The sequence below is a fragment of the Sceloporus occidentalis genome, unplaced genomic scaffold (assembly GCF_023333645.1).
Source record: "Sceloporus occidentalis isolate IW3139 unplaced genomic scaffold, rSceOcc1.0.p SCAF_231, whole genome shotgun sequence".
NCBI classification, from domain to species: Eukaryota; Metazoa; Chordata; class Lepidosauria; order Squamata; family Phrynosomatidae; genus Sceloporus; species Sceloporus occidentalis.
Window position 1 is genome coordinate 468191 of NW_028317211.1, and position 12488 is coordinate 480678.

The 12488-nt window shown below is 47.6% G+C and overlaps 1 protein-coding gene across 1 annotated transcript; it reads right to left on the minus strand.

Annotated features, from left to right (window-relative positions):
• Window positions 1-11216: 11216 nt before the first annotated feature.
• Window positions 11217-12488, minus strand: LOC149276688 (alpha-1,6-mannosyl-glycoprotein 2-beta-N-acetylglucosaminyltransferase-like). The gene has a single exon (XM_089503375.1). It carries the CDS (start codon window positions 12486-12488, stop codon window positions 11217-11219), a length of 1272 nt encoding a protein of 423 aa, XP_089359501.1.

Consider the following 12488-nt stretch of genomic DNA (forward strand, 5'->3'; position numbering starts at 1 on the left):
ATCACTCCTGGGTTCCAATGGCCCTTTATCAATCCCATCACCGCTTGGTTTCCAATGGCCCTTTATCACTATCACTCCTGTGTCCCAATGGCCCTTTATCACTCCCATCACTCCTGTGTTCCAATGGCCCTTTATCACTCCTATCACTCCTGTGTCCCAATGGCCCTTTATCACTCCTATCACTCCTGTGTCCCAATGGCCCTTTATCATTCCCATCACTCCTGTGTCCCAATGGCCCTTTATCACTCCCATCACTACTGTGTCCCAATGGCCCTTTATCACTCCCATCACTACTGTGTTCCAATGGCCCTTTATCACTCCCATCACTACTGTGTTCCAATGGCCCTTTATCACTCCCATCACTACTGTGTTCCAATGGCCCTTTATCACTCCCATCACTCCTGGGTTCCAATGGCCCTTTATCACTCCCATCACTCCTGGGTTCCAATGGCCCTTTATCACTCCCATCACTCCTTTGTTCCAATGGCACGTTGTGTTCGCTGATCCAAGTTTAAGTTTAAAAGGCTAATTGATGGTTAGAAAACCCTTTTGCAATTATATTACTGCCAGAAATTTCCTTGTTTTCCATGAAAACAGCTGAGTGACCCCAAACCTTTGAATGGTAGCGTTTATACACTAAACATACAAGTATTGAAAAGCTAATTACAGATACGCATACACGACGCACGAACATCTTTATAAAGGCTTCAGAAAACTAATATAAAGTGGGAGCATGTAAGCGTACAGTGGATGCACATAATGTTAGGGACTATTATAGTTCAGACCAACTTTAATGTGTTACATAACTGCTTTGTCCATCCTAAACAAGTGACTCACATTGCTCATGGGATGCTGGGCAGCTCCAGAAATATTCACCACCCCCAGGTCAGCGGCGAACAACGGGGCGAGAGTATCTTCAGGACTCTTTCAGGACTTCACCGACATCTCGGCAACTTCCGAGTTCTGTGTTTGGAAGGGGGGGGGTTGACATAGAGAGAACAATCAGTAGAACCTCAGAAGAGTGATCAGAACTTACAGAAAAGTAATATATTTTACTGAACATTACGTAGATAAACATTACTAAAGAAACAATTCCTAAAACAAAAAGTTACACTATGACGGCTGCTGCGGTACAAGTTCAGGACTTTTCCATCACCGTTAACAATTGTCTCAAAGAATCATTTTCCTGTGATGTAACCACATTTCCTTATCATACAGACAAGGGAAAACAAACAGTTAATACAGGTCCCAGACTTTCAATGAGGCTCCACTTCTTCTGAATGCGAGCTCACGCTACAAAGCATCAAACATATCGACAATAAAAAGTAACAACCGCGCGTTACTCTAAACAACACAAATGTAGGGGTGGAATTTGCTAGTCTGGCTCCAGCCAATCAGCAATGAGAATTATTAGCGGAGACTCGTTTAGGATAATCCGGGCAGTATTACCATTTACTTAACAACGGCAAACCTGGCTGTATGATCTTAGAACGAAGATGTCGCGCATTGCACTACCAGGAGACTCCCAATAAACACGCTACTCACACAGTTACAGTGTACACAAAACGGAATACAATTAACCCCGGGAAACAGCTTGGAGGATGTACGGGGAGTCACTTCAGACACAACGTATTCGAGGGTTTGTAAAATACGTTAGAGAGAACGGTCCGGATGTCAGATTAACGCGTTGGAGAGAATGTGCGTTCCGTACCATGGAGATGCATGAATGTCAGTAAATAATCGAACGCTGTAACCCCGCGATCGCCCGGACAGAGATTAGAGATATAACGATACAAGTGTGGAGCTACGGGTCCAAACATAGTGTTTTTCTGTTCATTTTTATAATAAAAATGATGTAAAACGGTAAGATCTCCATCAGGGGTTTTTTTCCCCCCCCAAAGAGATGCTCACAGAGGGCACTGGGGATATGCCTAGTATCAGGTGTCACAGCTGCCCCTAGCGAGAGGGCACTGGGGATATGCCTAGTATCAGGTGTCACAGCTGCCCCTAGCGAGAGGGCACTGGGGATATGCCTAGTATCAGGTGTCACAGCTGCCCCTAGGGAGAGGGCACTGGGGATATGCCTAGTATCAGGTGTCACAGCTGCCCCTAGCGAGAGGGCACTGGGGATATGCCTAGTATCAGGTGTCACAGCTGCCCCTAGGGAGAGGGCACTGGGGATATGCCTAGTATCAGGTGTCACAGCTGCCCCTAGCGAGAGGGCACTGGGGATATGCCTAGTATCAGGTGTCACAGCTGCCCCTAGCGAGAGGGCACTGGGGATATGCCTAGTATCAGGTGTCACAGCTGCCCCTAGCGAGAGGGCACTGGGGATATGCCTAGTATCAGGTGTCACAACTGCCCCTAGGGAGAGGGCACTGGGGATATGCCTAGTATCAGGTGTCACAGCTGCCCCTAGGGAGAGGGCACTGGGGATATGCCTAGTATCAGGTGTCACAGCTGCCCCTAGCTAGAGGGCACTGGGGATATGCCTAGTATCAGGTGTCACAGCTGCCCCTAGCGAGGGGGCACTGGGGATATGCCTAGCATCAGGTGTCACAGCTGCCCCTAGGGAGAGGGCACTGGGGATATGCCTAGCATCAGGTGTCACAGCTGCCCCTAGGGAGAGGGCACTGGGGATATGCCTAGTATCAGGTGTCACAGCTGCCCCTAGCGAGGGGGCACTGGGGATATGCCTAGCATCAGGTGTCACAGCTGCCCCTAGGGAGAGGGCACTGGGGATATGCCTAGTATCAGGTGTCACAGCTGCCCCTAGCTATACCAAAGTGGGAAGCACATGAATTTACCCCTGGGGGTTTACCAAGCGGGAAGAGAGGAATTTACCCCCGTTGGCTCCCCGGCAGATAGTGAGGTGCACAGGCTGTGTGTAGTTACCCCAGGGGCCGGTGTGTAGGGGCAGTTTCCACGTAAAGACTCCGCTCTCCAGACGCCGCTCTGCAGTTTCGTTTCTCCTCTGTTTACTTCACTGCTCAGGCTGCAGCGGGGTCCTTCCCATGTCCTGGCGCGCACTAGTGACGTAACCGGGCGTCTCGCCGTGTGCCTGAGCAGAGAAATGGCAAAGTTCCCGCCTTGGGGCATTAGTGACAGGCCGGATGTGTACTCTGCACGAGGACTGAGCTGGGGCAATTAATCGCTCCTAAGGTGTGTGTGCAGCTAACGTAAAGAGGGGCAAACGGTGTCCGCTGGGAGGCAGATATGAGGGAATTCTCCTCCTCCCAGCCGACCCCAGAGAACCATTTTACCCTCTTCTAATAGAGGTGCAGTACCACTTTAGACAAACATTATTTCAGCTCTATAGAGCGTAGATCAAATCCTGTTTAATATAATGAGGAAATTAAAACATGCCTGAGATTACATCACGTTTGTTTATATAGCGCCAGCACATTCCGTAGCGCTGAACATGGATTAGTGAAAATAAATGACACAACGCACGCTAACACATGCTGGCACCGGAGGATAGGCATTAGCACACCAGGGAACTTTCTGGAGACCCCTTTGCGGGATGCGGGTAGGTGGTCCTGACGTCAGTGGGCGCTCTCGCGGAACGTCATGGGCCATACGCCATTTCCAGGCAGAAAAAAACGGGCGACCGGACGTGTCTGATCTATCTTTCTACGTTTAGCTGATCTGTGATTAGATTTTTAATATAGAAACAATGTTTAAGGACAATTTTTCGGCTTCTATGGCAACACCCTATCAGTAATTGTCTTTTCTGTCACATGGCAAGGGTTCCTTGCAAAATTCTGAATGCTTAAGCATTGTGTCTGGGAAGAGCCCTTGGCATGGTGTGACATTTAGTTCTAAAGGCATTGCATTCGGCAGAGTAGTTGGAACTGCACCTTTACTGTCCCGGCGGTGTTAGTAAGAGACACCGGGTCCCGTTTATATTCCGTAGAATAATTCCAAATCGTCAACCAATCGCCTTCCTTCATCAGCTTGAGGACAGAATCAGCAGGAATACCGGGCAGCTCTTTAGTTTGTTTTTTTTCCAGGTCTCTTAAGATGAAATAATTGGAGGGAAGAAAAAAATCAACGCAGGGCCGACCACCTCAAGCCAGGGTTACGCGGACGCGACCTTCTTCCCCCGCCCGTCAGAAAATGTTCAAGCTGCCAAGTGGTTTCATCAGGTTTCCCCGCCTTAAATAAAATAAAATCAGTAGAAAGATAAATACAACGTGACGCACGAATAAACAGTTTTTGGTGTCTGTTTACTGAGGGTGACTTAGTATCCAAAAAAACTATTTTTGTGTATATAAGATATGTTTGTTTAGCGATGACTGGGACAGATAGGGTCATTGGAGATTAATGGGGAATAAAAACTACCAAACTGGTTCTCTGATACAGAGAGTGAAAAAAAAAAACAATAAAAATGTACAAGCAATATATATATATATATACACAAAATGTAAAAAGATTCCAGTTATATCTATCCCTATAAGAAATCTCTATCTCTCCCTCAGCAGCGCACACTACTTAACTTAAAAAAGGTAAAAAATATTATGCTGGATCGACTATTTAAAAAAAAAAGGAGTAATTCGAATTGGGGACAATTAACCAATTTATGTCATATCACTGAACATAAAGTAGTTTTTTTGAAAATCCTGGACATATAGGGCGGGTTCTAAATTAAGGCAAGTTAATAAATATATTTTGCTTAAAAAAACCCAATCATTTTATTTGCCTTTTTTAATTTTAATCAAAAAAAAGAATGTCTTACATTTATGAACATGGGTCCAAAAGAAAGCCCTCCTTGTATAATTTGGTGCAGTTTTATAATGTGGCCACTAGAGGTCTCCCCAGCGAATTTACATTTTAGATCGCGCTACAAAAAGCAAGCCTCATAATAATCACAAGCTGGCTTTATTTCAGAAATTTTTATGTTTTTTTAACATCCCAGCCCTTTTTTTTACCAGTCACTCATCTCAAACCCAGTGAGGATGGAGGAAGTTAGTTGGGCGCATCATCTCAGATGATTTAATGCGTTACCACAGCATATAGAGGTGGTTTTTACACTCAGTGGCAGAATTCATGCTATGGATGACTTATACACTATGACTTACATCGTTGCCAACAACTGTCCTGAATTTCCCAGGAGAGTCTTGGCAACGAGATTTATGATCCCGTAAATGTCCTGTTTATTGGGTAGCTGGCAGCTTTTCCATCCACACGTGTCTATTAATTGAGCGTGGTTCGTAAGAAAAAGGGATGCTTCCTGGATAGAGCAGCGCGCCACGTTATATGCGCACATTGGTTTCCCGATATAGAGCCACGGCACCTACGGCTCAGCATTTGGCCGCTGCATCCGCAGTCCTCACCATTGCCGGTTTCTCTGCGCTTTTTCGAAAGAGCCTGGACAGAAAATCGGGAAACCTCTGTCTGCCTTGAAGTTTCCACCTGGGAAGGAACCCGGCGGGTATGGCTACCTTGGGGCTTGTTGCTGTGCTCGGTGCTGCGGCGGCGGCGCATGACTTTTGACCTCATTAGTGAATTTGGTTGTTTCCTCACACAGTTGTTTCTGTTTCGGTTCATATTTGTGCTTCCTCCTACATATTAAATTAATCATCATTTGCACCTATTTGGTATAATTGATTAATCATAAACCTAACTAAATGCCTGCAAAATCCCTGACTGCGAGCGAGGGAACCTAAGAAGGACCCGTGCTGTTTTGAAGGCAAAGAGCGCTCACGCAAAATATTGATTAGTTTCATCTTTTGTTCTGTTTCAGTTGGCACTCTTTATTTGACGCATTTCGTTCAAAGCGTAAGATCATTTTTAACAATTAACGGCCGGTTTTCGTTTCACATGCCTGATAGAAGATGCAGTTATGGGGATAAACGTGGCTTTCCAACGCACCTAAAGAATTTGTAACGCGTGGATAAGAAGAACGCACGGGAAGTTCCATGGGCTCCACGTCTGCAAACGTCTCCCACCTTGTACATAGCAGGGGGGATTTCCCAGACGAACAACGGGGTTTTCATGACAAGCAACCACACATCCCTATTTAAAGGGGGACTCCTGCGGGCTGCCATCATATTGGCTTGAAGACATAATTTGGAGAGAGTGGTAGATAAGCATAACAGCCTCCCAGCAGAAGTGGTAGGGGGGGTAATACGGTGAGGGTATTAAACATGCATGGGATAGACACAAGGTTTGAACGTGTGAATAAATGGGACTGAGAAGGTCTGGATTGGTGCGTAGAGCGCGCACTACTGTGCATGCGCGGTATGCTTCCTCCAGTGAAATCAGCACGGTGGGATCGTGGTCGGGATCCCCACCATCCTGCTGAATTCGACCCGTTCGCCCCAAAAAGGGGGCTGAGTCAGAGCGCAGCGGGACAGAACGGCAAAATCAGGGCCGTGTTCAGGTACATCTTTGGTTTCTGAGCAGTTATGACATCATACGGTTTCTCCAAAAACTGAAAAACTTTTTTTTTTTCTTCACTGATTTCCGCGTGGAGCGTACACCCAGCGCTGCTGGTAACTCGCCTGTAATGGAATTACCGAGGCGCCGCGCCTTATAGGCTGTAACCCCGGGGTCTTTGTTCCGATAAAAAAAATGTATTCACGGCTTTTGGTCGCACCTGTAAAGTGATGCTCGATACTCATGTACAGCACCGCGGGTAATAGCTGCTAATAACCCATTGTGAGTCAGAGGGTTAAAGCTGCTGTTCCACCTTCCCTGCTCAATTTAACACTTTCATAGCTTAATACATCACAAGTATAACGCCGGGTACTGCTTAACAGAAACCCAGTACCCGACGGCAGATCGGCCCCGGCGGCCCCCGTCTAGTCGCCCGTTTCTCCTGCTGTAACGGCTCAAACCTTAATCAGTCGTTGGTCTCGTCTTAGATTCAGGAGCCGTATGCCTATCCCATGCATGTTTAATCCCCTCACTGTATTACCCTCTACCACTTCTGCTGGGAGGCTGTTCCGCTTATCTATCCACCACCCTTCAACCCTTCCCAGGAATATTTAATCATGGTAAATTCTTCCTCGTTCCTTACTTGTGCCAGGAAAACTCAATTGTCATGTGACTCCTCGAGCATTCACGCAGCATCCGTGCCGCCCATTTTTAGGTAAAATAATAATAATTTCAGGAAATTTCTAGCATATCGGAATCCGTGGTTATTTTTGTTTTTAATCTCTTTCCGATTTAACAGAGTATTAAAGGAATTGCTTTCCGAGACGTACATGTGTTTAGTATTAAAAAGGCACACAAAACTGCACATTAACCCTTCCTGGGCCGGGAAGAACAATCTTTACTCCACACAGACGAGGGGGGGGGGGTTTAGAGCATTGACACCGAAAAATGCTCAATTTGAACAATAGCAGGAAAAAGGTTTAAAAACAGGAAATCCTCAACCCAATGAAATTATTTAAAGGGACCCGCAGAATTTATACAGCGAGCGCCGTGAATATTCACTCAGTAGATTGTAAGCTCACAAGACTAGGGCCCTCTTCTGTGCCGGTAACGTGTGTGAACACTATGGATCATTTCCAGTCGCCGAGTGTTTTTATTTCTCCTCTATCGTAACAGCGCCACGGCCTCTGCTGGCGCTATTTGACTAATCGTAACACCCCAAAGCCTTCCGTTTCCTGGGCGATGGCCCAAGCAGACATCGTATCGCACCCAAGAACTTTCGGTTTTTTTTAAACCCTCGCGACGTCGACACGTCTCCCCGATTATTATTTTTATTGTCAAACCAGCACTGAGACGGTTAAACCTTGCAGGAGTTTGCTGTCCGGGGAGTTTTTCTGCTGAAAAGTTAAATCTCGGCGTTCCAGGCCGGGGTCAAAAAACAACGTTTTTGATAAAAGAAAGCGTGTTGCGCAATAAGCAGACGGTTTTGGGGACCGGACTCCGGGGTCAGCGTTTGCCGGGCGCCGCTGATTAAGAACAATCTGTTCCCAGAGCTGGAAGGTTACGTCACCCGCCACGTTACCGTGGTTACCGGAACACTTTATCGTGTGTTATCCGCCAGGGGGGACGATACGACGCGGGGCGGAAAAATCTCACGGGACGTTAAAGGCGAAGAATTGCGCAATAACGATTTATTAATATCCATCACCACAACAGCACCGGGCCGGGTACGGACCCTCTCTCTGTATTGCGGGGGTCTTTGCCTTGCTGAATTAAATCTAAACAAACGCCACATATTACATCCGGCCCCTGTCTAGTCACCCGTTTCTCCTGCTGTTAAGACTGAAACCTTGCATGTATTACCCTCTACCACTTCTTCTGGGAGTCTGTTCCACTTATCTACCACCCTCTCAGTAAAGTAAAACTTCCTTCCAAGCGTCCCCTCTTGATTATAGCCCCTCGCCAATAGTTTAGGTCGATAACCATTTATTCCCAACTTCACATATATTACGTAAGATTTTTTTTTTTTAACAAAATCCTGTGTAATATTTGAAAACTGATCTTATCGGCAAATTTTCCATTGGTTGCCAAGGCGACAGTTTTCAAAAATTTGCACCACAATTTACCCCTTTTTTTTTTTGGAGAGTGATAAGGGGACTTCTTTTACCCCCTGGGCTGCGCGTTGAGAGGGGTATCAGGATTAGTGACCCCCTTATTCGCAGGAGAGCAGAGACGATGACATCATTGGGCAGTGCGCGAAACCTGACATCACCGCCGCCTGCTCCGCACCGTGACGCAAAGGGGGTGACGCTATTACATTCGTTTATTAACAGATTCAGCAGCGCTATATTATAGAGATGGGATAAAGAGTTAACGGGCCAAACAGGAGGTAAAAAGACTGAAAGGGTTAAGAGTGCTAATAGAGGGGGGCTCACGTATAATGGGTCTGGAATTAAGGAGGGAACCGGTCCGGCAGGCGCTGGCACCTCTGAACGCGGCGCGCATGTTGCTTCAGGGAAACGCATCCAAACAGGAGCCTAAACTGCCCTGAACCCTTTCGAGGAAACCCGAAAAACAACATTGCGGCCCCCGTCACCATTCCAAAAGCCGCACGGACCAGTCGTTCCAGTACCGGCCCCCATCCGCTCATTAACTCGCGTTGTATGACAGGTGTGTTTGGGGTCGGAGCTCTGCAGGCTCCACACCCAGAGCATCGCGTAATGCCGCTAGAACAGCTGCCCCAGGCACCGGATCCGGCCCCGCGGACGGGGAATTACAGAATGCCTCGAGAAGCGTGCAGCCCCTCCGGACCGATCAGCTCATCCCCATCCCTCTCCTACTGCTTCACTTTCCCCTCTGACTAGATTGTAAGCTCCTGGGCAAACTCAGTCGTCGGTCTCGTCTTAGATTCAGGAGCGGTATGTCTATCCCATGCATGTTTAATGCCCTCACTGTATTACTCTCTACCACTTCTGCCGGGAGGCTGTTCCACATACCTACCACCCTCTCAGTAAAGTAAAACTCCCTCCCATCCCAGTCTCTGATCCTCTAGCGTTAGATTCCGGCCTCTTCTTGTAACTTTTCTCCTTGTTCTAATCAGCCGTCACATTCTAAGTTTGTGACACATGTAGAAGCGGAGATTACACGCAGACACGCTCGCCCACAGATGTCACGGTCCAGTGGCTGACGCTATCCGTGTGTAAAAACAGTAACCGCATCATGTATAAGAAAAGAAACAATTAACACTTCAGAGTTTTAAATGATTGGAGGGGTTTATTTTAAGACAGACAGGGAAAACATGTAGAATGTGCGTGCGCGGCCATCATTTTTATCAACCCGCGAGATTCCGCAATTTATACCATGTGATCGACGTAAAACCGCGGTCCTACCTGGTCCACAAAAAAAAAAACAAAAAAAAAAACAAAAAAAAAAAAAAAAACACACAACAGGACAAAATTGTCTAAAAAAAAAATAAAAAAAAAAATAGGTTTATAGAACCAGTAAAATAAGACCAAGTCGCCCGGTCTTTATCCTCCAGGGAGATATTCACATCAAAGGCTCAACTGGCCGCAAATTAACCATTTCATGAAACTAAAAGCTGCAAACACCATAATATGCATTTTACGGAGTCCTTCCGACGATTGGAATTAAATATCATCCCTGGAGGCTGCGCTTAAAAAAAAATAAAAAAAAAATTGGCCCATTAACCAAAGAGCATTTACAGAATAATCCTTAAAATATTTTACTGTTATGTTTAGCACCATTCTGGAATGGAAAGGGTAAAAAATAAAAATAATAATCCAGGACTACCTGGAGGTTACTGGGTTAATTATGTATGAAGTCAGACTCTGCCACTTAAAGCATAACCAAAAAAACACCCCAGTATCGTGAAGATCGTCACAGCAACAATCAGGATATCAAAATGAAGATGTAAAGGGGAGAAAAAAGAGAAAAGAGAAAAAAAAGCTATTTGTAAACCTCACATTTCTACAGCTTTCAAACAGAATTGTAGACAGAACATTGAGGGGGTTTTTTGGGGGGGGGGCTTTCACTGCAGGGGGGCTTTCAGAGCCACGAAAAAAAAAAAAAAAAAAAAAGTGGAAAAAAATGGTTTTAATGTTATCTAAGTAAATTAGGATACATTGAGAAAAAACAGAACACAAGATACATAAGAAAATGCAAGGATTTGGGTATAAATTAAGAAGCGTGTAAGAAAATATCAACGGCACGTCGTGTATACAAACAGCCAATAAGGCACTTATTAGAACAGAATTCTTCTTTGGTTTAGGAATGCGGAAGTCCGTCGGCTCCTTTGCTTCAATAGGCATTAAAAAAAATAAATTACAAAACTTTAATAAAAATATATACGCACATTTTCCTTTGGTGTGATAGGCCACATGAAAAAAAAAAAATAGAAAATAGTTTCCTTTCAGCGTGAAAGGCCAATAAAAAAAACAAAAAACATTTTCCTTTGGTATGTAAATTTCTAAAAATGATTGTGTAAGCAGAAGATAAAAAAAACAATAATTGTGAAATCAAAAAACAAACAAAACATTTTCTTTGGTATGAAAGGCCACAGACAATCGCGTAAACAAACAAAAACAAATAAAACAAGAATTTGCCGGGTAAATTCTGCCCATTCGATGCCCCGATTAGCGGGCGTCCGAAGGCACGAGAGAGAAACGAGCAGCAGACGATGTCAGATCTTGAAGTTCAGTCTCTCGCTGTATATATTTTTTTTTTTCTGGAAATTCCTGAGAAATCGTTTGAATTTTGGTCACTTTTCGAAGCACCGATTCCTGGACGGAAAGGCCAAAGACGGGCCCCGGGCCGCCTCACAGCCTGGCGTAGGACCGGCACAGAGCGTGATCGCGGACGTCCCCCCAGCCGCCGTTTTTAGCCTGCGGGGGGTTCCGCGCTTCCTGCTGTCGGACGGCAACGATCAGGGATCTGGGGAAGAGCCGGCCGCCGAGTTCTCTGACCTGCGCCCTGAGGGCTTGCGATGCCTCCTCGGTGTTGTCGCAGGGGCCGGCGCGCCCGCAGGCTCCGTGGTCGCCGTTGGCCGGCAGGGTGAGCACTCGAGGCAGGCGGGCGGACAGAACCTTCAGCGGGTGCGAGAGGCACGCGGCGGAGACGTGCTGCAAGCTCCAGTCCCAGTTGTAATCGTCGTAGGTACAGAACTCCGCCAGGCAGCCCATAAGCTGGTAATACACCTCTCGTGGCATGGCAACCGCCGACCGATGCTTAGGTGCCACCCAACCGCTAAGTTCCACGTGCTGGGGGTCGGCCGACGGCTCAAGGACGGCTGTACCCCCGAGGCTGAGCAGCTGGCACCCGTCCTCCCGGCACTGCGCCTGCATGAGACGCAGCATGTGCAGCCAGTCGGGGAGGAGGTAGCTGCCCTCCTCGATGAAAACGACGTGCCCGCCGTGCCCACTCACATCACGCAGTCTCTCCCAGGTGAAGTGGAGTTTCCACCACCAGTGGTGCTTGTCCATGGTGAAGGCGGCTTCTCGGTAATGGCCGTGGCTGTCCGGGTGCTCCGCGTTCCTGCAGCCCTTCAGAGCAGCCGACTCGCGGGGCAGGTCCCGCGGGCAGTCAGCGGGGTCGGCTCCGGGGAACTCATACGGGTAAAAGCTCAAGCTGTACGGGAAGTATATGGGCAGCACCTGGCAGAAGTCTATGGATTTCATGGCCTCCGCAGCCTCCGGACACGGCTTCTCCATGCTGAGCACGAGCAGGAGACGGCTGGTGGCCCCGGGTCCGGCGGCCTTCAGGGACTCTGCTAGAAGGCGCAGTCGGAGGCCACTGCCCGGACCTCCTCGTACCTGGACCACCACCACGAGCTCCGGGCGCCCCGGGAAGCGCTCGCCGTTCAGCACCGGTTGGTGCAGGTTGTTGCGGTAGGCGGACAGCCTCATCTGCAGCAGGGACCCCCGGGGCAGCTGGAACGCAGAGTGGCTTTTGCGTACCGCGGGGTGGGACGGCACCACCAGGGTCGGCGATTGGTCAGGGGTGGCGGAGAGGAAGAGGAGGCAGACGCACAGCCCCACGCCCAGCAGGAGCAGGAGGGCAACGATCTTCTTCTTGTGTAACTTCAGGCGCAT